Below are 24,216 nucleotides of genomic sequence, written 5' to 3'. Positions count from 1 at the left end.
TTTTGGCAGAATATTCATCTTAATCAGAGCAATCCTGCCCAATAAGGAAAGTTGTAATGTACTCCAGGAATCTAAATCTTTCTTGGATTGTTGGAGAAGTTTGTCATAGTTGTTTTCTTTTAATGATTTGCTTTGTGGAGTAAGCCAAATTCCTAAGTATTTAATTTTTTTTGTCACCTGTATTCCCATTATTGTCTCTAGTTCTTTATTCTGGTCTCCTGTTAAATTTTTAGACATTAATTTTGTTTTACCCCTATTAATTTTAAATCCTGCGACTTCTCCAAATCGTTCTAGTTCTTCTAATAAGTTATGTCCTTTTTCTATAGGCTCCTCCAGAAAAAAAACCAAATCATCAGCGAAGGCTTGTACTTTGTACTCTTCTGATTTAATCCTCAATCCTCTAATTCTCGAATTTTGCCTAATATACGTCAAAAGAGATTCTAGGGCGAATATGAAAAGCAGAGGAGAGAGAGGGCAACCCTGTCTAACCCCTTTTTCTATTTTTTATCGGGTCAGTTTGTTCCCCATTTATTAGAATATTTGCCTGTTGAGTATGGTAAATTGTAGTGACGACGTTTTCAATCTAGTGCCGAGGTTCATATTGTATATTTTTTAATTAAAAAATGCCAATTTAAATTGTCGAATGCTTTTTCAGCGTCCAAAAACATAAATGCAAATTGTTTTTCCGGATGGGCTTCATAGTATTCTGAAATGTCTATCACTGTTCTAAGATTATTCTTAATTTGTCGAAATGTGAGAAATCCATTTTGATCTTCATGGATATGTGTGTTTAGAACCTGTTTTAGTCTATTAGCTATTATAGAAGAGAATAGTTTGTAATCTGCATTCAGGAGCGAGATTGGTCTATAATTGTTAATAAGTCTATGGTCTAGGTCCTCCTTCGGGATCAGCGAAATTAAGGCTCCCCTCCACGAGTCCGGCATCTTGGCTGCTAGGAGTACCTCATTGAATACTTCCAGCATCAGTGGTCCAATTTGTTCTATGATTGTTTTGTAAAGTTCTACAGGTATCCCGTCCGGTCCTGGCGCTTTATTGTTAATTTGCTTCTCTATTGCTGACTTCAGTTCGGACCATGTTATATTTTTGTTTAATAATTCTATCTCTTCCTCTCCAATTGCTTTTTCGTTCGCTTCCTCTAGATATTTCATTATTTTGTCCTCGCAAACATCTTCCTTTTTGTATAATTTCCTGAAGTATTTAAAAGTGATCTCTTTTTTCTTCTCTATCTCCTCTTGCAAATTGCCCCTCTCGTCCATTAATTGGTGTATCATTCTTTTTTCTTTCATTTTCTTAAGTTTGTGAGCTAACCATCTCCCTGGCTTGTTTGCGTGCTCAAAATAAATTTGTTTAGTCATTTTCAGACTACTCTCCAATTTTTCTTGTTCCAATAAATTTAGATTGTGTTTAGCTGTTATTAACTGATTATGTATTCTTTGATTTTTGGGGTTCTTTTGTAGTTGGGTTTCTAAATCCTTAATTTCTTGTTGTAAGTTACTTTGTTGGGCATACTTTCTTTTATTTCTCATAGCATTGTAAGAGATAGTTGTTCCTCTTATAAATGCCTTCATTGTGTCCCATATATTTTGTTTTGAAGTTAGTTCATTATTATTTTCTTTTAAGAAGAAGTTCAGTTCTTCTTTCAATTTATTAGTGTATTCTTCTTCTTTTATTAAGTGAGTGTTAAGAGTCCATCTTCTTTTTGGTTTTCTTCTACCTCTCCAGGTTATTTGAATTGGGTTGTGGTCAGCCCAGTCGTTTGGTAAGATTTCGCTATCTTTGATTTCATTAATTAATTCACCATTTATCCAAGCCATATCTATTCTTGTCCAAATTTTGTGTGGGTTAGAGTAATAGGTAAACTGTTTTTTTGGGGGGTTTAGTTTTCTCCAAATATCTACCAGATTCAGTTCGTAGATCATATCCTTACATGGCTTCGAAAATTCTCTTTTTCCTTTTTTATTCTTACTCATGTTACTATGATCCTTCCGGTAGTCAGCAATAGAGTTAAAATCGCCAATCAGAAAAATATTGCCTTTTCCGAAATCTATTATTTTTTGGTGAAGATGTTTGAAAAATTTACCTTGATCATCATTTGGGGCATAGATTACTACCAGTAAAAATGTAATGCCATTAATCGAAGTTTGTACCACCAGGGTTCTTCCTTCAGGATCCGCCCAGATTAACTCCGCTTTTAAATCATCTCTCACATATATTGCAATACCTTTCTTTTTGTGCTCATCTGCTGGTGCTGTGAATAATTTTCCCAGTTTCGGACAGTCTAGAAATTTCTCCTCACTTTTCCTAATGTGTGTTTCTTGTAGAGCATAACTTTTATATACATCTCATATTTGTCATATTTTAATTTTTCATTCATCAACAATTTTTGGAAGCACACATGTACAAAAACATCCAGATGCCAGAAAAAATGTCTGTTTTGACCAGAGAAATGTGGAGCTGATTAGTATTAGGTATGAGAAAGAAAAGGCACACTAAAGCTAATAGCTTAATACAAGTATTTTTTGACTTACAGCCACAATTGAGTCAAAAATTTCCATTGCTATGCAAGACTGTTGATAAGTGAGTTTTGTTTCATTTTATCACCTTTCTTGCCACAGTTCTTAAGTGTATCAGTACAGTTAATAATATGGTTGTTAAGTGAATTTGGCTTCCCCATTGACTTTGCTTGTCAGAAGGTCACAAAACATAACCCTGGGACACATGCAACCCTCATGAATACATACCAGTTACCAAGCATCCAATTTTTTTTTTTTTAAGCAAGTTTTATTAATTTCAAAAACAAACAAATCATCATCAACCATTACATATTTGAACCTTTTTCCATTATAGATTTAACAAGTCAGATAAAACCTTATCTTATACAATACATTTCTATATTATTTCATCTATTTCTTTCTGACTTGATTATCATCACTCTCTTTCTATGTTTCTACAAGGTTTCACCAATACTCTCAAAGACATAAACAAACACAAACATACATATAAAAATTCTTTTAGTAAAGTAACTTGGCCCCAAGTACCTCTCTTTATATGGGCTTTAATTATATTCATGCTCATCTTACAAATCATTACCTATTTTATTTACCATTCTGTATCTTCTATATAAACTTCTCCACACATTTCACTCTTCATAATTCTATCTTATTCAATCCATCTTAATTTAAATCATTATATTTGTATCTTTTGCCCATCCTTTATTATCCCTCTATCTCATTCCTTATAATGGAAAAAAAAAAGAATTTCTCCTGAAATCACTAATCAGAGCATGATGCCTTTCTATCCTCTCCCTAAATTAATTAGATTAACATTTAAAAACACCTAATACCCAATTCCCTAAAAAAGATTCCTCTTTTCCCATCTAATTTTAAAACTTTGTGGCTTTTCTCCGCCTTTCCCCTTTCTTTCTTCCCCCACCAAATCTTCCTACCCCCTTCTTCTAACCTCTGTCTTGCCGGCATCCCTTCTCTGTTGTATTCCCTTTTTCTCTTGTTTGCTATCATTGTATTTATTTTGCATCATATTTTTCTCTTTCCCAAATGTTTTTTTAGATCTTAAGTCCTTCATTTTCCTCGCTTTCTTCCTTCCTTCTTTCTTAAATGAATTCTGGGATTCATTGAAGATGGCGTCTTCATCTTCTTCTTGTTGTTCTTCAGCTTCCATCTGTATTGTCTGTTCATAGTTAACCAACGCCATTTCTAAAAAAAGAAAAGCTTTTTCCATACTATCTTTACAGGCTGCTTTTGTTTGCTCATATTCATCCCTCAGTTCCTCAAGGGAGAAAGCCATTATAAATCTTTTCTTTTCTTTTTTTTCCCTCTTTCTTCTCACACCAACCAAAATATTCCAAAAGAAAAATAAGACAATCCCAAAGTCCACAATCCTCAATCAATCCAAGCCAAGCCAAAATTCCCCCTTTCTCTTCCAGGGGTAGTATCAGACAAAGAAAAAAAGAAAATTCAAATTGTATTTTGAAGCCTTATTAAGATTTTATTTCTGTTTTCAAATCCTTAAGGCATCTCCTCCAACAAAGTCCAACCAGATAAATATATTTTTGTCCTCTCCCTTCCGACTTATCCCAAAAAGCTAGTTTTACCTGAAAAAAACACAGGTTTCTCAATATCCATTTATTAATTCCGTCGGGGAGAGTAAACTTTCCTTTCAGCACCTCAGAATTGCCGCTTATTTTCTCTTGTGGAAAGAATCACCCAAAAAGCCATCATTTTCAGGAATTAAATTAAATATATCTTAGAGTCCTGGGTCGACCAAGAAGACTTTCACTTTTAAAAACTTTCTCCTCTTCCTCCAGCACATACTTGCCCAGCTGCCGGCTTCTTTGTGGCGGCCATTACAGACCGCCGCTGCACCGTCTTGGCAAAGGGAGGTTCTGCCGGCTAGGGAGGGGGTCTGCAGCACCCCCAAACCCTTTCCCGGATCCCCCCTACCTTCAGCTGCCCCTACAGGGCAGCCTTGCTCCGCACCCTTTCGGATCGGAGCCCCAAAAACGGCTAGCGCGGCAGGGATCGCGCAGCTTCGCGAATCCCTACCGCTCGCAAAGCCGACAAACCGGAAAATCACCAAGCATCCAAATTTTGATCACATGACCAGGGGATGCTGCAACAATTGTACAATTGAAACGTGGTCATAAATCACTTTTTTTCAGCGCATTGTTATTGCAGACAGTTACGAAATGAATGGTTGTAAGTCAAGGACTACCTGTAAAGTGCCAAATATTCCACTGTTGCTATTATATTGCTGGAAAGCACCAAAAGTGATGTAATACATACCTCTCACTTTTTGTATGTTTGCAGAATAATGAATTAGTGTACCTAAATTTTCAGGAATAGAAAAACAGAGCAAAATATGTGAGAGAAAAGACAATAGCTAATGTCCTAAGTTAAGTTTAATATCAGGTATCCAGTAGGCAGTGGAGTGGGCAAAGGTAAGAAGCTGTTAATAGGTACTAGTGGTTCCTATTTTTTATATTTTGGTTTCTACAAATCAACTACTTATCATTTCTGTCATTAAGAGTTGGTAGTAGTAGATTAAAGTATCCCTTTATAAAATACAAAATGTAAATCTTGTTTTGCTCAATTTCGTTCTTGGTGATGCATCCGGGTAGTTTTGGTAGAAATATGGAAGCAATTTGTTATTGCTTTCTTCTGGATTCCCCCACCCCTCCAATCTAACCTATAACCATGGTATCCCTTGCTGAAATCACATTCTAGTAGTAGCTAGATATGAGCCTCGTTATCTTCTAACACCATCACAGGACGACTAGATGCTCACTATCTTCTTCTCATTATATTTCAATTAATCCTGGACAGAACCTGATCCAAATAGAACCACACTGGTACACAATTAAATGCATACTTCCTCTACATCTGCAGTTGTTTAAAGTTCAAACTAAGGAAATTATGAATATGGCAGTTGCAGAAGTTTTGTCATTTTGCTACTTCATTCAGTATTGTAACATTGTTAAACACCCCCTTCAAGTGATTGATTCATTAGATTTATTATTATATGTTGGCAGTTCAATTCACTAACAGATACTTTGATCTTCTAACCTATCTACTTTTTAACATCATGGGTTCCTCTAGGCAACCCTCTAGGCATATTTGAAAGTGAAGATAATTCACTCTTAAAAGGACGGGAAAGCTATTAAATCTGTTAAAACACTTTCAGAAATTTCCACTGTGCTAACCTTGTTAATTGAGGTTACATGGAACCATTGAAAGTAAAGAAAGATCTGAAAGACCCAAGAAAAATCTCCACTAACAGTGCCTCAAAAACTGGTCAAAACTGAAGAGTAGAAACCACATATTACTGCTGAAAAAAATAGCTAATACTTGAATAGTACATAGTTCTACAATTCAGTGCTGTTTATAAAAAAAATGATCTGCATGAGAGAGTTGTCATTAAAAAAAAATTTCTGGTCAAATCACAAAAGATTTGTTTACATCTATAAAAAAACCCTGATAGGCCTGAGACCTTTCAAAATAAAGTACTTTGAATTGATGGCACAAAAATTGAACTGTTTATCTCAAGCACAATGGTGACTATTATATTTTGGAATTGTGTGGCAGCTACTAGTAGAGGAAATATTGTGTGTGTGTGTATACTGTTGTCCCACACATACATTGTCCTACAGACAATGAATAATTTGAAGCTGGAATGAAGTTAGATAATTCAGCAAGACTGCGTCCTAAAATATACCCCCAATCAAGTATGAAAGGAAAGAAAGATAAAATGTTAACACTGATCTTCACAATCTCCAGATTTTCATATTATAGAACATTTGTGCAGAGATCTTAGGCAATTGCATAATAAGTATGCATTTAACATTTGCAGAGAGATGTGATGTTTAAGTTTGTACCAAGTAGAGGTTGTATCAGCTACTGTTCACTTAAGAATTCACTGAAACATATTGTTTGACTGAAAATGTTTAAACTTTAATATCCAACTGTACAGGGTAAAGAATGGAGAAGGAAAGAGACAATTGCTTCTAAGAAATTATGTTGACCACTCTTGGTGGCTTAATAGATTAGCATTCAAAGTGCTAGTGTCATTTATTTATATACAGTATATTCTGCAAGGAAGTCAGTACTGTCATTTAAGTTTAAAGATCAGGTACATCTTCCTACTCTCAGAAGTAACGATGTCCTTTTTCTTGGTTATATATACCCTCTTTCACAATTTTAATATTTTGCTGAATACAAAAAATGAAAAGTGCATGGTAAAGTGAAGACTGACATACAACTTTTTATGCTTCTTTCAGATAATTTTCTTGTTTTAATAATAGTTTATATTTTTAGTAATCACTTTAGTTGGTTTCAGGGAATTAGTTAAACAGGACAAACACAGAATTAATTGGGGAAGGAAAAGTTTGCAGTTTTGATCGGGACTTTTTCCCCCAAATTACAATATAAATTCAATTATGGTTGGTCTGTTTAGAAAAAGGGTAGTAATTTTCCTTATTTTAATTTATCTTGATTTTCACAGTGCACATTCAGTTGTAATCAAGGAAACTACTTTCTGCTAAAAAAGAATATACCAGGCCTATTATAGCTATTTGACAAAAATGTTTAAAATAAACTGATTTTAATTGCACCACAAACCTTAGTAAAGCATTAACAATCAATAAAGAATGTATCTATTTACAAAGCTGCAGTTTCAACAATTTGCTTTATATGGTACTAGGCCAAGTATATATTACCCAAATATTTCCAATTGAGAATAATTTGATTCCATAAGAATCAAGATTTGGGTATTCAGAATATATATGGAAAATTTATTTATCCACACCAAGTTGACAGTTATGGAGAATGCTTTTACAAAAATGAATGCTATCTCTTTAAGATAAGATGCCTCCATGCTTTGCTCACACAAACAAGATCAATTGTTTGGGCAGATTCCTACTGCTGCTTTATTTTTATTTTTTTTGAAGAGGAGAGATTCTCACGCTAAATATAACCATCGTATTCCTGATAACAGCCTTTTCTTCTTCTCCTGAAATCCACCAAAACTGAAGAAAAATTCAACTGACTGTTCCTAGCAGCTGTGTGGCCCGGAGTTCACGAGGAAAGCTGGCTTCCTGCAGTTCCCTATTCACCACCTGCTTCAAAGGCAGCCTAGCTAGCTATAGTTTGCCGGCCAGGTAGGGTGCCATTGTGCACAGTCTGGGAGGATTAGTGTTAAAGCTGTAGCCACCAGGCCCTTGGTCTCCAGCTGCCATTCAGTCTAACATGGAGAGGCTAAGCCTGGCCAGGGTCATCGTATCCAGTGTGCTTTGAACAGGCAAAGGAGCTTCCTGAGAATAGAATCTTCTTGGCAATCATGGTGCAAGCTTGCGGCACAGCAGGTGCCTTCTAAAACACGTACATTTGTTTGTGCTGGGGTGCTACAGTTTTTTTTCATTTTCATAGAGCCTTTTCATTTTAAAAATAGTGGGGGAATGTTGACAAAAAGTTTATATAGACAGATATAGATATAGACACACATACATGCGCATATATATATATATACATTCCTCCATTCATTTGTATTAGATGGACTTTTATTTTGGAGATGTTTGTGCACCCATGAAGAGTGGAAGAGACAATTAACCACGTTTAATCTGTATCACTGCTGGATTTCGGTAACGTACATTCAATGTGACAGGGATTTTCCCCCCTCATCCCCCGGTGTTCTGACATTCAGTATTCGAGATTTGTTGAATTTGTTTGGTTTTTATGAATAGCACCTAAAACTTAGAATCCCCCCCGCCACTCTTTTTGTTTTTTGTTTTGCAGGTGAGGTAACGATGACGTAAAAATAATGGTAAAAACCTACGATGAAATGGTGGGGGTGAAAAAAAAATTAAGCAGTAAGATGAGTTGTCATGACGACAGGGATGTTCTGTTGATGAACTGTACTCCTCATTGTCCAATCAGATAGTAGAGCTGAAGCTGGAGCATGAACAGGAAAAGACGCACCTATTCCAAGAACATAACACAGAAAAGGATTGCCTGGTCCGAGACCATGAACGGAAAATTGAGAAACTAGAAAAAGAGCTTCGGGCTGCCATGACAGACTACGACAATAAAACCCAGGAATATAGAAAACGAGATGCTCAGGTAATAACAGCATTTCAAAAATAATGGGATTGCCTTTTTTAAAAAAAAATATCCCCTATTTTCCCATGTTTTTTTTGCTGCACGCTTTAATCATTTGGCATATAAGCACAATTTTATTTTTCTATTGTATTTTTATTACCGCCCCATGTCCCTGCCACTACTAAAAAAGGCTTTCAAAAAAGAAAAAAGAAAAAACAGGGGAGGTGGGGGGGACCCACAGGTAGCCAGATTAAGAATCACATGGTGTGCAATAATTTGGCCTATTATTTATAATCTTGTTTCATTTATTGTCATGATGGATTTAAGAAAAACCGTTATTTATTTCCTATCCACGTATCTAGAGTAAACCCCTCCCCTTTTGACTTACTCATTGATTTTTTAAATAAATATTCCTGCAATCAGCCTATATATTCCCTGTACTTACGTTTTTATTAATTTTTAATGATTTTTGTGGATTATTAATATCATTTTATTTTTGCACGTGATTTGCTAAGGATTTATTTTAATGATAAATGCATTAAACCATATAAGCATACATACATCGGGTTATGTGTACATATATGGACACATAACAAACATATCTCTCTTCCATTTTTATGACTTGTTAGAAGCCATTTACCAGAGTAATTCCCGGCTATGGTGTGTTTAATTGCTCAAATGTACAGATTAAATCTTCATTGTTGATATGGAAAATTTTCTTGATTGTTCCAATTAAAAATCTATAACCTATGCCAGTTCTTTTGAACATAGTTCATTATCCAGAATAAATATATTTTAAAAGGCCTGAAGCGAAGACACTTAAGAATTGAAAGTAATAGAATAGGAAAACAATCACTGCTTTAGCAGTTCTCAATAGAATAGTTTGAATAATTTGGTATAAAATGTGGAAAATTATTACCATAGTTTGGTATATATATTATACATAAACACACATGTATGCGTAGATACACCCACACATATATACGCACTTTGGAGCATTTTCTTCATACTTGAAGAAAACATGTTTTTTTACTGCAAATTCATGAGTTATTGAAAAAAGTTAATCATTTATTTCATTTGCACCATGTCAATAATACAATCCAGAAACTCAGTATTTATGGTTGGTTTAAAAAGAAACAAGGAATAGAAGGGAAGAAGGGACTGTGTTCAGGTTTTTTTGTTTATTAGTTAAAGAATATGTTATGTTCATGTTTAATAATAAATGTATACTTCTTAAAAGATAGATAGCTTCTTCTTCATCATCAGTCTTATATTTCCGTATTCATAATTTGTATACATTTGTAATACAGGTACCATTTACCTTTTTAACTTAGTACAGTTTGTTACTATATTCATACTTACTATTTCATGTTTCATAAAGCTCATAATACATGAAGAACATCTCTCTAAAATATGGGAATTTTATGTTACAATCAAGGGATTCCAAAGATTTATCAACTGTATAGTTGGATTAAAATCACTGGGCTATTTCATCATTAAATTATTCACATTACTTTTTTAATCACAGAGATAATGAGCTAAGAGAAACAGTTGCAGAATCATATCAAGTAGGTGTGTGATTTGGGATCTACCATCCATAATATTTTCTAATTTTTTCTGTTCTTGTTAAATCATCTACCTCTTGGTTTCAATTTATAACAGGCTGATGTTTATTGTTTTTATACTATTTCTTATTTAGTGTATTCAGTAACATAGTGCAGTATTTTTGAAGGCTGTGCAATATTATAAATATTTAATATGTAGTGGGAAATAACATTGCAAATTGTTGCTTAAAATTAATTTATTAATATTAAATATCTTATAAAAATAACCAATTTTATCCTGATAGTGACATTACAGAAATAATAGTGTGAAGTGATTTGATTGGTTTTTGATGTAACTCGCATGTATTGACGTGTTTTGCTACCATCTTCTATTTTAGTATGGGTAGGAATGGAATTTATAATGAGCAAATATCAGTAAATAACGATAAAAATCATGTTACTTGCTTGTCCTGAATTTTCACGCTCTGCTTCTTCTCCACAATTTTAAATTGATTTTTAGAAGTAATTTTGTTTACTTTATATAAGTAACGTGAGTAAACAAATCACTACTACTCTACCAGTGAGAAATTTAGCAGTCTCATATTTTTTTCTTACTCTGAAAGACCAAGCTGATCCACAGGTTTAGATTTTGAGGCGCAGTTATGAAGGTGTATGATGATTATCTTTTTACTTTAAAAGTTTAATAAATTACCATTATGAAAGGGTACTAAAAAGTTTTGATTATGATTTTATTTTCTTAAATGTTTGTACTCTTTTTTTTTTAACCATTAAAGCAATTCAGTAATGCTTATTGAAAACTTAATTGCAGAGATATTTGGGTATATGCAATTACTCTAAAATAATGTACAGAATATTTAGATGATCTAAACTAAGATTGGAACAAAATAGCATCACTTTTTTCATAGTTATTTTTTAAAGAAATGCCTTGCTTTATAAGGATTTTTATTACCTTCTTGCAGATGTATCGTTTCACTGTCACATAATTTATTTTGTCTAGTTAATGACACCTTTTCTCTAGCATATAACCCATTTTTTTGCCACTTGAGTGAACCAGCAATTTTGGACTTCCTATCTGGCTATCTGCTTATTCTCTGATTTGAATTATTTCAATTCTGTCAGCACAACTGTATAAACATAAAAGTACTATAATGATGGTTACAATGCAACACTCACATAATAATGAACCCAACACTCTTTTAAATAAGCTTACCTTTTCATTAGCTTACCTTTGGATACAGAAGGAAGGAAATGTGTTTCACAAAACCTCAGTTTTGATTGTAACGTGGGCATAATAGAAATCAAGTCTTTCCCCTCATTTTCTGTTGCCTTTGTATTTTCTTCCATTCACAAATGTTTCTATATTAATTGAATAATGGAATGAGACTTCCTAACCAATGATACAGAAAGGAGACATCAAAAGCATTGATGTAATATCCACTTGATCCTAAACACTTGTCATCCATTAAGAGAATATATGTTCAAATAGTCATGTGATAGAGCAAATAAAAGCTACTGTGAATGCTTTCATCTAGGGAAGCAAACTCCTAGATAAGATACAGCATAATTTCTCCTAGCTTTTTTCCTCCACCTTGCATCAGCAATTGCTTTTTTGCCTGTTTGCTTTCTTGTTATTCTTTTTCTGTTTTGTATTTTTCCTCACGTAAGTTTTACTTTCTTTCATTAAATTATATTTCTATTTCTATTTCTATTCCTATTCTTGATCTGCCTTTAAAACCCAACTCCTCTATTTTTTTAAATATTTTACGAATAATTAGAATTCTAATATCTTTCTTCCTCTAGTTTCTCGTTCTTTGCTCCAGTTGAGGAAAATGAACATTAATAATTTTACTTAGAAATGAGAGAAATTTTGAATTTGAAAGCTAGGCTGAAAAAGATCCACATAAATTGGATCTTTCTGAAATGCTGGAATGGGATGTGAACTGATATATTTTACAATCTATACCCACGATTAAAGTAAAACCTGGTGCAACAATTAAATCCTTCTAGCTGGTAGATTCTAAGAGCATATATTAACATATCCCTCTTAGTTAATTCAGGCATAAGAGCAATATGTATCAAGGATATCAGTCATGTAACCTATTTGTAAAGCTGTTAAAACAACCTTTCCTTTTTGTTTGAGAGTAATAAGCCAGTATCACCATTGGCCATTACATTAAGGGAAAGAGGAAACAGCAGAGTTCAAGAAAATTCTTTACCCTCTCATTATTCTCTTGGTTTAAAAATAAAATCATTGTCATGTATAATTATAAGACACACCCTCTTCTTCCCTCCACTTTCCCCCATCTTAGAAAGAGAGACTCTGCACTTCCAGTATCTTGGATCTATTTTAGACGGTCAAAAGAATCAAATTCATGTTCTTTCTCAATTCTTTCTGTATTGAAAGGAAAACATGAAGGGAAGCCTTAAGGAAAGAAATTGTAAATATTGTTATGAACTATTTCTATCCAAAATACACTTGTATAAACAAAACTAATATTGTGTTAATATGGCTTTAAAAATGGAAACAAATTATTAATAAAACAATCCTTAAATTAAATTTCTTTGAAGATTCAGTCATAACCTTACAGCCAATCTTATTTCCCATACCTCTAAATCTCAGTTCACTTTGGATATATACTCTGTGTATGTGTATACACACACACACACAAACACACACACACAAACACGACAAAGAACCCCAGGTATGCAACTTATACACATAATTTGGGAGTGATTTTCATTATTCTACTTGAACCACAGTGTAACAGTTTCAAATATTAAACTTTTGAGTCCAAGTTGATATTACAGTATATTTCCAATGAAAAAGATTCTGCCAATGAAACTTGCTCAATAGTCTCCACTTGAGTTTCATCCACATCAATTAATGAAAACCACTGAAATTTATAAGTATAGCTTTCATTAATGAATGTTATCATATTTGCCATCCTTAATTATTGTTTTTCTTTTTTCACAGTAAAGCTACATTACAATTATTGATATTTATAAATTAATTGTGCCTGTAACCTTAAGCATCAAAATGCCTCTGAAAGCCTGTAGTCAATGTAGTCCCCCAAAATTTGTTATCAGATTGTAATTTTTAATGTGGCAGATGGGTGGTTTTAATTAAATACACAACTGGTGAGCTGTCCCGCATTACACTATATTTAATTTTTAGTAAGCCTAAATATAAATGTAATCTAATTTAATTTCTCTCCCGGTCCCAGTTATAACTCCCAGCATATGACTTAAAGGCCATTAAAGGCTTCACTCTAGAAAAAACTAGGTTCAAAGTAATTTCTTCTTCCTTTAATACCTTGAAGTGATGATTTAGAATGGATAGATAATTGCATTTTCTCCAAAATATAATTCCAAATATAAGGAATGAAACAGAACTTTAGGTATTGAGCAGGTTTACCTTATTTTTGCCATTTCCAACTGTTACAGATATATAATCAGTAGCATTACATGGTAGACCAACTGAACATTGTTGGATTAATTTGGATTAGATTAATATAATTAAAGAATTAAGTTGCCAGTCCAGAAGAGATGCCCGGGGATACGTCTTGCCCGGTTATCTGCCAGGAACAGTTTGAACCTGTTGGATCTGAGGAAGTGGACAGGTCCTTAGGACTGTGAGCTCATTCACTTTCTCTTTAAATCCAAGCCCTTCCTGGGTTGTTAAAATGGCCCAGGGTGTGTTGTGTGAATGGGTTCTAGTAGCAGATAATTCTTCTTTAAGTGAGGGGGTTGTTCCTTTATACTTTACTTCTGAAAGAGGCCTTTGTTTGTCCCCCTCCTAAAGATGCCAACACTGGACCCACATCATACTGGACATTTTTTGTCCAGAATCTAACATCCACTTTTGGGGAAGGTGGTTGAAAAGGTGATTGAGCAACAGCTTCAGGGGAACCTTGGAGGAAATGGATTATCTGTGCATCCTTTTTAGTCAGGATTCAGACCTGGGCATGGCATGGAAGTGGCATTGGTCACACTTTTGGATGTTCTCTTGCAAGGGTGGAATGGGGGTTGTACATCCCTCTTTGTCCTGCTTGACCTCTTGGAGGCTTACCCATTGACCGTGATATCGTTCTCATCAGCTCAAGAGCATTGAGGGTGGGTAGCATATGGATGGTTGTGCTGGTTCACCTCCTATCTCCAAGGTCGAATCCAGTCAGTGGTGATTGGGGAGGAGAGGTCCACCCTCTGCCTCTACTATGTGAGTTGCCACAGGATTTGGTGCTCTCTTCTGTTTAATACAAAAGAGTAGAGAGGCCACTACATGAGGCCACTTGATGAGCTCATCCATTGACATGGGGTAAGTTATTAAACGATGCTGTGAATATGTTATTCCGGTGCTGAAGATTGTGTGGGTCTGGATGGGGAACAAGAGTCTTTAGCTAAGCCCAGGCAAGACTGAACAGCTTTGGGTTTGGAGGCTTATTGGTTGTAGGACGATCCTAACTTTGATACTGATGAATGAGGTGACACTGCCCCAAGTGGACCTGGTGTACAATCTGGAGATCCTCCTAGTTTCTTTTTGCTTGAAGATCAGGTGCTATATGGGGCTAAGAGGGCTTTTGCATTGCTTTGGGTTGTGTGCTAGTTATGCCTGTTCCTTGATCACTTATGCTGAGTTGCCTTAAAGAATATGTGGAAACTTCAACTGATGCAAAATGCAGCTCCAAAGGCAGTTATGGGGGCTCCTGTGTGATATCTCTGCACCAGGAGCTGCACTGACTGCCAGTTTGCATCTAGGTTCGAGGCCTTCATCTTTAAAGTCCTTCATGGCATGGGACTGGGTTAGCTGAGCGATTGCCTCTTCCCAATTACATCACTTAGTCCCATTAGATCTGCATGCTGCAGGTCTGTAGGAACTTAACTTAGATGAGTTCCAATAGGTGAGCTTTCTCTGCCATGGTGCCCACCTTATGAAACATTCTCCTTGTAGCTATCTGAATTATTGAATGGCAAATGGTGGGTTCTAATACTGGCAACCTTCCTTATTATGTAAATCATATGGTATCATTCTAAAAACCTGAAAAAATATATTATTATACTGTATTTTTAAAGGGGGAAAATAAATCCTTTCAGTTATCAACCATTTGGGAAGCTTGGCAGTTGGGTTGCATTTGTGATTGATTGCAGCATCCCACAATCACATAACTGTGATTTATGACTTTTTTTGCCAATTTCTAGGAGAAAAAATGATTGTAAAATCAAGCCAAGTTATATGCTGACCCCCTTAGTGAATGCAACAACCTATGACCAAAATTCCAGACTCAATCTTGATTGTAAGTTGAGAATTACCTATAGTGCTTATTTGTTTGTTTGTTTGGTTTTTTGTTATTTGTTTATTTAGCATATGGCCTAATTTTGCAACATCTTTTGCAAGTATACATTGGCTCACTATCTGGGACTTTATATTCATCTTTTGTTGATTTTCATTTGGCTTTTAGTGCTTCTGAATATCAGAAAAGATTATTATGAGAACTGGAGCAATCTTCTCTGGCTAGGCACCTCTGGTTGCTTGTTCAGCAGGTGAATAGTAATATATAGGTGGTTAGGAGTAATTTCCAGGGCCAATTGTACAAAACAGTCCTCACATAGTATAAGGCAAATATGGGGTATGCATTGTAGCTTTTTTGCTGTGAATGCATTAATTAAGAAATGCTGATTAAGCCAATGATCCCTCCTCCCCCAAGTTTGCCAATGAATCAGTCCCAAACCCTACTACCCCTAATAATTACCCTACTATATGCTAATAATACAGCCGTCTTTCCTGAGATTCTGTTCATCTGAGAAGATCTCTCTTTGCACTTCTGAATAAAGTCTGGATAGCTGCTGATAAGCCCTCAAAAATCCGAAGTTTTGCCTACCAATCAACTGAGGTAAAACTGATAGAATTAAGCCATTCAGGCAACTAGATTACCCACCCAGTGAGATCACCAAATAAATCAGTAGAGGCAGACTGATTTCTAGAGAGAATCTATTAAAACATAGAACACAAAAACAGAACAAGGGAACACCATTGGTTGTCACCTCCAGCTTGCCGCTTTAGAAGCTGCAAGCCATGCTGGACAATGACATTGAACTTTCTCAGGCACTGGGTGGCAGCCCTATACTTGTATATAGATAATCACCCAACCTGAAGCAGATTTTTTACAAACAATAAGAGACAACAGAACAATGATTTAACGGGAACGAGGCCCTGTGACAAATCCAGGTATCTATTCTTCCCTCACATCTACAACATTGTTGGTCCCAACAATTTCCTATACAAAATTTAGAGGCACCTTTACATGATCTTTCTTTAATGTGATATATGCCATCAACTGCCAACAATGCATCTTTGGATTTTACTTTGGACAAACAGACACTGCTTTGTGCAGAAGAATTAATGGATACATGTTTGGTATCAGGATTCAGAACAAGGGCAAATTAATATCAGAGCAGGACAGTTTCTTCCAAAATATTATAGATATCAGAGTAGTTATTTTGGAACAGCAAAAAAATAAAATAAAATATTAAAAAATACCAGTACAATTGAACAAGAGATCGCTGATTTCACTTTCATCCAACAGTTTCTGACTATGTCAGGCATTCTCAATAAACACAATTGGTTTTTAATACATTACATTTGTTAATTGGCAAGATATTGTAATCTATCTTACTTATAACCTCCATCACCACCTTGTCTTTCCCTCCCTTTTCCGTTTTGAAAGTTTTAAAAAATTACAGGGATCTTGTAGATATAATATGTTTTGATTTCAGCAAAGCATTTGGTATGGTTTTGATAAAAGGATAGTTAAATATGAACTGTATAACATAACAGTTCAATGTGTTTTTGGAGCTAAAATGGGGTCTTATTTGATGTCTTCAAAAGATATTGTCAGTTTTTTCTTCATAATTTCAAACAAATTTCTGACCCTCACCTTTCATAAGTCTTGTCTTGATGCATGTTTGCATGCTCCAGAAACTCTACTTACAAGTTCCTCACGAAATACTTGCTTTTACAATTTCAAAAGAGAACGGGAAAGTTAAATCCAAGTTCCCAAATGATTCTTTGCAGTCAGAAGAAACATTTGCACTTGACTGGCATTTACCTAGATGCATGGGTGTTCACTAATTTTGCTCGGTTGATCAGTGAAATGTCACGGATTAACAACAATTGGTCCAGTTGCCGTGATTCAACTGTCAGACACCTTTGGCTTGGATAATTGAGTCGTCATTGGCATAGATGCAGAATGTTTCTTTTTATTGTTACTTGTGTTTTATTGTGATATTTAGTGTTAATTTTTACTGAAGAATTTTTTACGGAGCAAAAATAATACAAATTTAAAGAAAAAATCAAGAAAAGTGATAAGTAAAATAAATAAAATAGAAAAAAAATGATATAAAGAAGTAGCCTTTTACTTTACAGCTTTTATAAATACATTTGTATTTTATCCTCTATCCCTATGGCTGTATCATGGGACCTTTCTATATTCTACGCTTCCTAATCATCAAACCCATAAATCACAAATTCCTTTTTTATCCTGTTTTCAGCAAAAAGTTACACTGACAAATGTAGTTGCTGCTTTTCCCTAATCAAGCAAATCAATTTTGCTACATCTGTAAATTTTATCATCTTTATCAACCAGAATACAATTTTCTAATACTTATTTCCTATATCTGGTAAATAATCCTATCATAACCTCTTTATATTTTCTCTCTTTATCTGTTTACTCTCTGGTTTCTATCCTTTATCCAATTATACCAATTTCCCCAAACTGTAAAATATTTTGAATCTTCCTTATCTTTTAACTTTTGGGTGAGTTTATCCATTTCCGTGCAGTCGTAGCTCTTCTGGATTATCAAGTTATCCTTTGGCATCTGATCACCCTTCCAACATTGAGCTAATTTCTATCCTTGCTGTAGTGATTATATATAGAATTAAATATTTTATTTCTTTTGCGATATCACCTTTTATTATTCCCCCCCCCACCCCCCAAAAAATCAGCCTTGAGTTCTAATTTAAGGTTTGTGATTTCTCTTATCCATATTCGTATTTTTTCCCAATACTTTTTACTCTTCAGGCAGAACCACCAAGCGTGAAAGAAGGTACCCCTTGTTTGTTTACATTTCCAACAGAGTGGGTTTAAATTTGGATACATATTGGCCAATCTCGAAAGTGCCAGATACCACCGATAGCACATTTTATATTGGTTCTCTTTATAGACCGCCAATTTTGTTAATTTATAGTTTTTCTTCCAAATTCTTTCCCAGTCTTCCAAATTGATATTATATCCTATGTTCCTTGCTCATGCTATCATTGGGCCCTTAACTATTTCCTCTGCCAATTCAAATTCTAATAAGTAGTTGTACATTTTTGAAATTGCTTTTTCGTCTGTTTCCTCTAAGAGTTTATCTAATTTATTCGGCTTTATATATATTCCGTGTTCCTCTACATCTTTTTTATACCTTGTTTTAAGTTGTAAATATGGCCACCAATCCATCTGTACTCCTTGGTCTCTGAGTTCTTGGTTTGTTTTTAACATTCCTTTGGAATCTAAAACATCATAATATTTAGTCCTAGTTCCAATTTCTAGTGCATTAGGGTGTATCAATGCCTCCATGACGGATATGCACCCTGGAATTTTCATATAATCTCTGTGCTTAATTTCTTGCTGGATTCTCAATAATGAATTTCATATTGCAGTCTATTAAAATGAGTATAAGTCTTGTTTCCTGGGTTCCACATGAAGGCATGCCACCCAGCCTGCAAGTTATGTCCTTCTAAAGTTAATATTCTTCTGTTCCTCAAATTAACCCAATCTTTAACTTACATTAAGGCTGCTGCTTTATAATATAATTCCCATGCAGGGAGTCCAAATCTACCTCTACATCTATTATCTTATAATGCGCTCAACTTTATCCTCAGTCTTTTTCTTGGCCACACGAATTTTGTAGTCATTTTGGTTAATTCGCTAAAAAAATTTTAACCAATTTTACTAGAATTGTTTGAAAGAGAAATAATAATCTTGGTAAGATGTTCATTTTAATAGTCACAATTTTCCCTAACATCGATAACTGTATATCGATGTATATGGGGGATAACTTCCCCCATTTTTCTAAATCTCTTTTTATTTCTTGTACTAACTTTATATAATTATCCTCTTTTATCGTTGAGCATCTTGCTGTAAGCCAAATTCTTAACTACTTGATTTTTTTAACAATTTGTAAGCCCATTACTCCCTCTAATTCCTGTTTTTTGACTATCTGTTAAGTTTTTTGTTATCATTTTAGTTTTGTCTTTATTAATTGTTAGGCCAGCCACTTCCCCATATTTCTCTAGTTCTTGAATTAAATTTGGTCCTGATTCTATTGGTTCTTCTACAGAGAATACAAGATCATCTGCAAAGGCTTGAACCCCTATTCTTCTTGCTTAATTTTTAATCCTTTTATCTCCCAATTCGATCTAATTCTTCTCAACAGAATTTCTAATGTCATGATAAAGAGCAGAGGTGAAAGTGGACATCTCTGCCGGACTCCTTTTCCTATCTTGAATGAATTTGTAATTTCTCCATTAATCATTATACGGGCATTCTGGTTTGAGTATATTGACCCTATCATTTTTTCAAATCTTTCCCCGAATTTCATCTTCTTAACTTGTTGAATCATGAATTGCCAATTTACTTTGCCAAAAGCTTTTTGAGCATCCAGAAAAACCAATGCAATTTGTTTTTCTGGATGCGCCTCGTAATACTCCAGTACATCTATTACCATCCTTGTGTTATTTTTAATTTGTCTTGTTGGTAGGAAACCGTTTTGGTCTGGGTGTATATTATTACTCATTATTTTTTTCATTCTTTCAGCCATTATGCCCATAAATATTTTATAATCGGCGTTCAATAAAGAGATTGGTCTGTAGTTCTTCATCTGTATGGCGTCTGCACCCTCCTTCGGTATTAGTGCATTAGTACTGCTAGTACTTCATTATAAATTACTAAAAGTATTGGGTCAAATATTTCTCCTAAGTTTTTATAGACTTCTCCTGGTAAGCCATGTATTTTTGAATTGCCTCTTTTAATTCCTCTTTAGTAATCTCTCCATTTAACCTTTCCCTCTCTTCTTCTGTTAGAACTGGAGTATTTTCTTCCTCTAAGTAATGTTTTATTTTCTCCTCCCTGATTTCCTCTTGCCTGTAAAGTTCCCTAAAAAATTCCAGTACTATTTCTTTTTTCTTTTCCATATTGTTTTGTACCTTTCTGTCCTTATCTTGTACCTGCTGAATCCATCTTTTTTCTTTTTTCTTCCTTAATCTATAGGCAAGCCACCTTCCCGGCTTATTTGCATTTTCAAAATAATTCTGTTTTACCAATTTCAGAGCCCTTAAATTTTTTTTCCTGTTCTAAAATGTTCAGTCTGTGTTTGCTAATCTACATTTATCTATGAGCTGATCATTCCCCGGTGTTACTTGTGCTTGTATTTCCAAATTTCTAATCTCCTTCTGTAGTTCATTATATTTTTTCTCTTTTTCTTTTTTCCTTTTAGCATTATATGCTATCATTAATCCTCTTAAATAGGCTTTCATTGTATCCCACAAATTCTGTAAGGATGTATGTTCTTTTATATTTACTTCAAAAAATATTTCTAATTCCTTTTTTACTTTCTCTAAATATTCTTTTTCTCTCAGAATTTGTGGGTCCAACATCCATCTCCCTCTTCATTTTTGTTGACCTTTCCATGTTATTATTAATAGGTTATGATCTGCCCATACATTTAGTTCTATTTCTACTGATTCTATGTCATTCACTAAAGTTTTACTTGACAAAAATCATATCAATTCTCGACCACGATTTATGAGGAATAGAATAAAAGGTGACCCGATTTTCTTTTGGATTGTGTACTCTCCAAATATCTATTAAGTTTTGTTCTTCTGCCATATTACAAAAAACTTTTGGAAGGTTTTTTTTTCTTCTTCTTCGTTCTATGAATACTGTGATAATCCCTTTTGGTATCCACAACTGCGTTGAAATCCCCTAACATACAAATATCCTCAATACCTAATTCTAGGATTTTTTCATGAATATTTTTGTAGTAATTTTCTTGTTGATTATTGGGTGCATATACTACAACTAATAATAGTTTCCTCTGTTCCAGAAACACTTCCAACATTAATGTTCTACCTTCTAGATCTGCATATAATACTTCTGCTCTTAATCCTTCCCTAACATAGATTGCTATCCCTCTTTTTTTTTTCTTCTGCTAGGGCTACATACAGTTTTCCTAACTTTTTATATTGTAGGTATTTTTTATTCTTTGTTTTGATGTGTACCTCTTGGAGGCACACTATATCCATTTTTTGTTTTGCCAATTTCTTAAAAGTTTGGTTCCGTTTAATTGAGGAGTTACGTCCATTTATATTTACAGATAATATTTTCAAGTTTTCCATTTTTCTTTTTTGCTACCACTCATTAATTCCTGTTGTTCCTTGCCTCTGTTTGTGCTCTTGTTCTTACTCTACTCTCTTCCTGTGGTTTTTCTTCTTTCTTTTTCTTTTCTTCCTGCTCCCTCTCCTTCCCTTCCAGTTGTTGGTTTTCTTGGCTGACCAACTCCAATTCTTCTCTACTACTGCCTGTTTCTTCTGTCCCTACCAGTTGGTTGTGGAACTCTTGCACTTTGTCTTAGGTCTCTATCTTAATTTTCTTCCCCTGCCACGACACCAGCATTCTTTTGCTTGTCCAGCCAGGTGGATTTCGTTTTTGAGAGTATTGCAAAAGTTCATCACCATCCTATCTTGCCTCCCAATAATATTATGTGTCTGAATAGGTAGTTCAGTGAATCAGATGTTTAAGTCTCTCCTTCCTGCTTTGAGAGTTCAAAATATGCCCTCTCTTCAATTCTCCATCTCCAAGATGGAGGGCGAGAGGCTAGAAGTATGGAAAGTATGGCATGGAAAGTGCTTCATGACTAGGAAGGAATAGGAGAGAGAGAGAGAGAGAGAGACAGAGACAGAGAGAGAGACAGAGAGAGAGAGAGAGAATATTTTCAATGTGGTTAGAAGCTGCAGATGAATCATTATATTTCTGCTATCACATTGGTCCAATAAATGTGTCATTCAACATTTGTGCTGTCTTGTGTGGGGTAGGGTGGGGCGGGATTTGATAAAAAGTCTGATATAATCTCCAGTAGTAATGAAGGGGACATCTCTGATTATGATGATCATCAGAGCTTTTGTAGGAACTCAAGGTTTCTGGAATAGGGGACAGCTACGAGGCATTTGGTAGCAGTCATGAATGATAGACCTTTGTGGTCTGAAATGAGGAAAACTGGATTGTGGAAAGATTTGTGTTATAAATAAACTTGGTCCTCAGTTTGACTAGTGGTGTTGCTAGTAATTCATAATCTGTGAAGATGACATTTGTTCAGTCATTTTCCCTATCAGATAGTGAATAATGAGCCAAGGAGTTTCCCATCCAGTAGATGAAATAAAGATACTCTTCACCTGGGACTATAATTGGGCCTGGCAATTTCGTGGCTAAGCATCATTAAACAGAAAACCATGTGACTATTATGGATTTATGACATCATCTCTCATTTGATCATTAAATGAAATATCAAGTAATAGTGACTTGTGATTTTACTTTTGGGTTCTACATTAATTCTGCTTGATGCAAGCCGGATGTGAAGAACACAAATGGCAATTATGGGATGCTGCAGTGGTCATAACTGCAAGAATTGGAAGCAAAGCTGGGGGCTTATACTGTTGTAACTCCAGTTAGTCACTAACTGGACACAAGGCAGTAAGGGACAACGACCTGCAAAGCTTTCTGAAAATATTTTGCTAATTGTAGGTCTTATTGAGTAAGCTAAGGGTTACCAAAACATCTCCAAATCAATTGCAAGCAGCCATTAAAACAAGAGAATAGGGGAGTAAATCCAGGATTTAAATGTTGGGGTATCTCTCTTTTTTCTCTCTCACCTTCAGAAAAGTCAATCTTCATTGTAGCTAAGCTTGCTGATATCTGCAATAAGGAATTCTTATTTACTCAAGCTGAGTCCTTGACTTTATGTAAGTTTACAGGGTATCTAGAAGTGTTCAGGATGCACCCTCTGGCTTATATATCAGAGAAGGTGGGGAAAGAATTTTTAGAGTGGAAAAAAAAATTGGGGACATTTGTAAGATATGAAAAATCCTGGCTTGCTCAATTAAGTATCTTCCTGCTTAGCCTGCAAGCTTGACGTGTAAGAGATTTAAAAGCTAACATGAGGGGAAAATGTGCTCAACTGACATGATGTAATTTTATGAGAAACCATCATACCAAAATCTTTTGATCTGTTTGAACTTACATGGGGTCTTGTTACCTTGAAGTAGACTGGGCCAATACTAAAAGGCTTCTTTGAAGACCAAAAGTTCCTCATTAAAAAGTATGGTTTGTCCTGTAGCAGTCTTGTGAGAGGATAATGTGCAGGGGAAGAAATCGCCTAGGAAGGAAACTCTGAACTAGATTGTACAAACACCACCCTCAAGATGGTTAGAAGCACCTGCCTTGTTAAAAAAGAGATAGGAAGGAGCATCTGTATTATCAATTATAGGCTGAGAATCCAAGACCAAAAAGAGTGGCACATTACTCTGGTCATGAAGGTGTTGAAGGACTACTAATCTTGACTGATATTATGGAAAATATAATTAATAAAACCTTGAAATGCTTAATGTGCTGCGGCTAATTTGAGTAACCTTGCAATATATCTAAGCTATGCATAACTACAACTAAAGGCAATTAAAAGCTGTCCTATATATATATATATATATATATATATATATATATATATATGTATGTGTATGTGTATGTGTATATGTATGTGTGTGTGTGTGTGTGTGTGTGTGTGTGTGTGTGTATGTGTATGTGTATATATATGTGTGTGTGTGTGTGTGTGTGTTTGTGTGTGTGTTCTTCAGTTTTCGCGGGTACTTTTCCAAGTCATTATAGTTGTGCTTTTAAAGTTGTAGCAACATTTTGGCAGAATCTCATCTGCCA

General features: G+C 34.8%; 1 protein-coding gene across 3 annotated transcripts in view; it reads left to right on the top strand.

Annotated features, from left to right (window-relative positions):
• CEP112 (centrosomal protein 112) overlaps window positions 1-24,216 on the top strand; it is a 284,870-nt gene that overhangs the window by 123,809 nt on the left and 136,845 nt on the right. For all 3 annotated transcript variants that reach the window (XM_087956092.1, XM_087956091.1, XM_026678787.2), the window contains one exon: window positions 8,469-8,651. In XM_087956092.1, the coding sequence (XP_087812218.1) occupies window positions 8,469-8,651 (183 nt within the window). The remainder of the gene's footprint in view (window positions 1-8,468; window positions 8,652-24,216) is intronic.

Source organism: Notechis scutatus, chromosome 2 (assembly GCF_049901735.1).
Source record: "Notechis scutatus isolate UNSWTSFEM ecotype Mainland chromosome 2, rNotScu1.2, whole genome shotgun sequence".
Classification (NCBI taxonomy): domain Eukaryota; kingdom Metazoa; phylum Chordata; class Lepidosauria; order Squamata; family Elapidae; genus Notechis; species Notechis scutatus.
The sequence above is the reverse complement of the archived record's forward strand: the minus strand, read 5'-3'. Positions and strand labels throughout refer to the sequence as shown.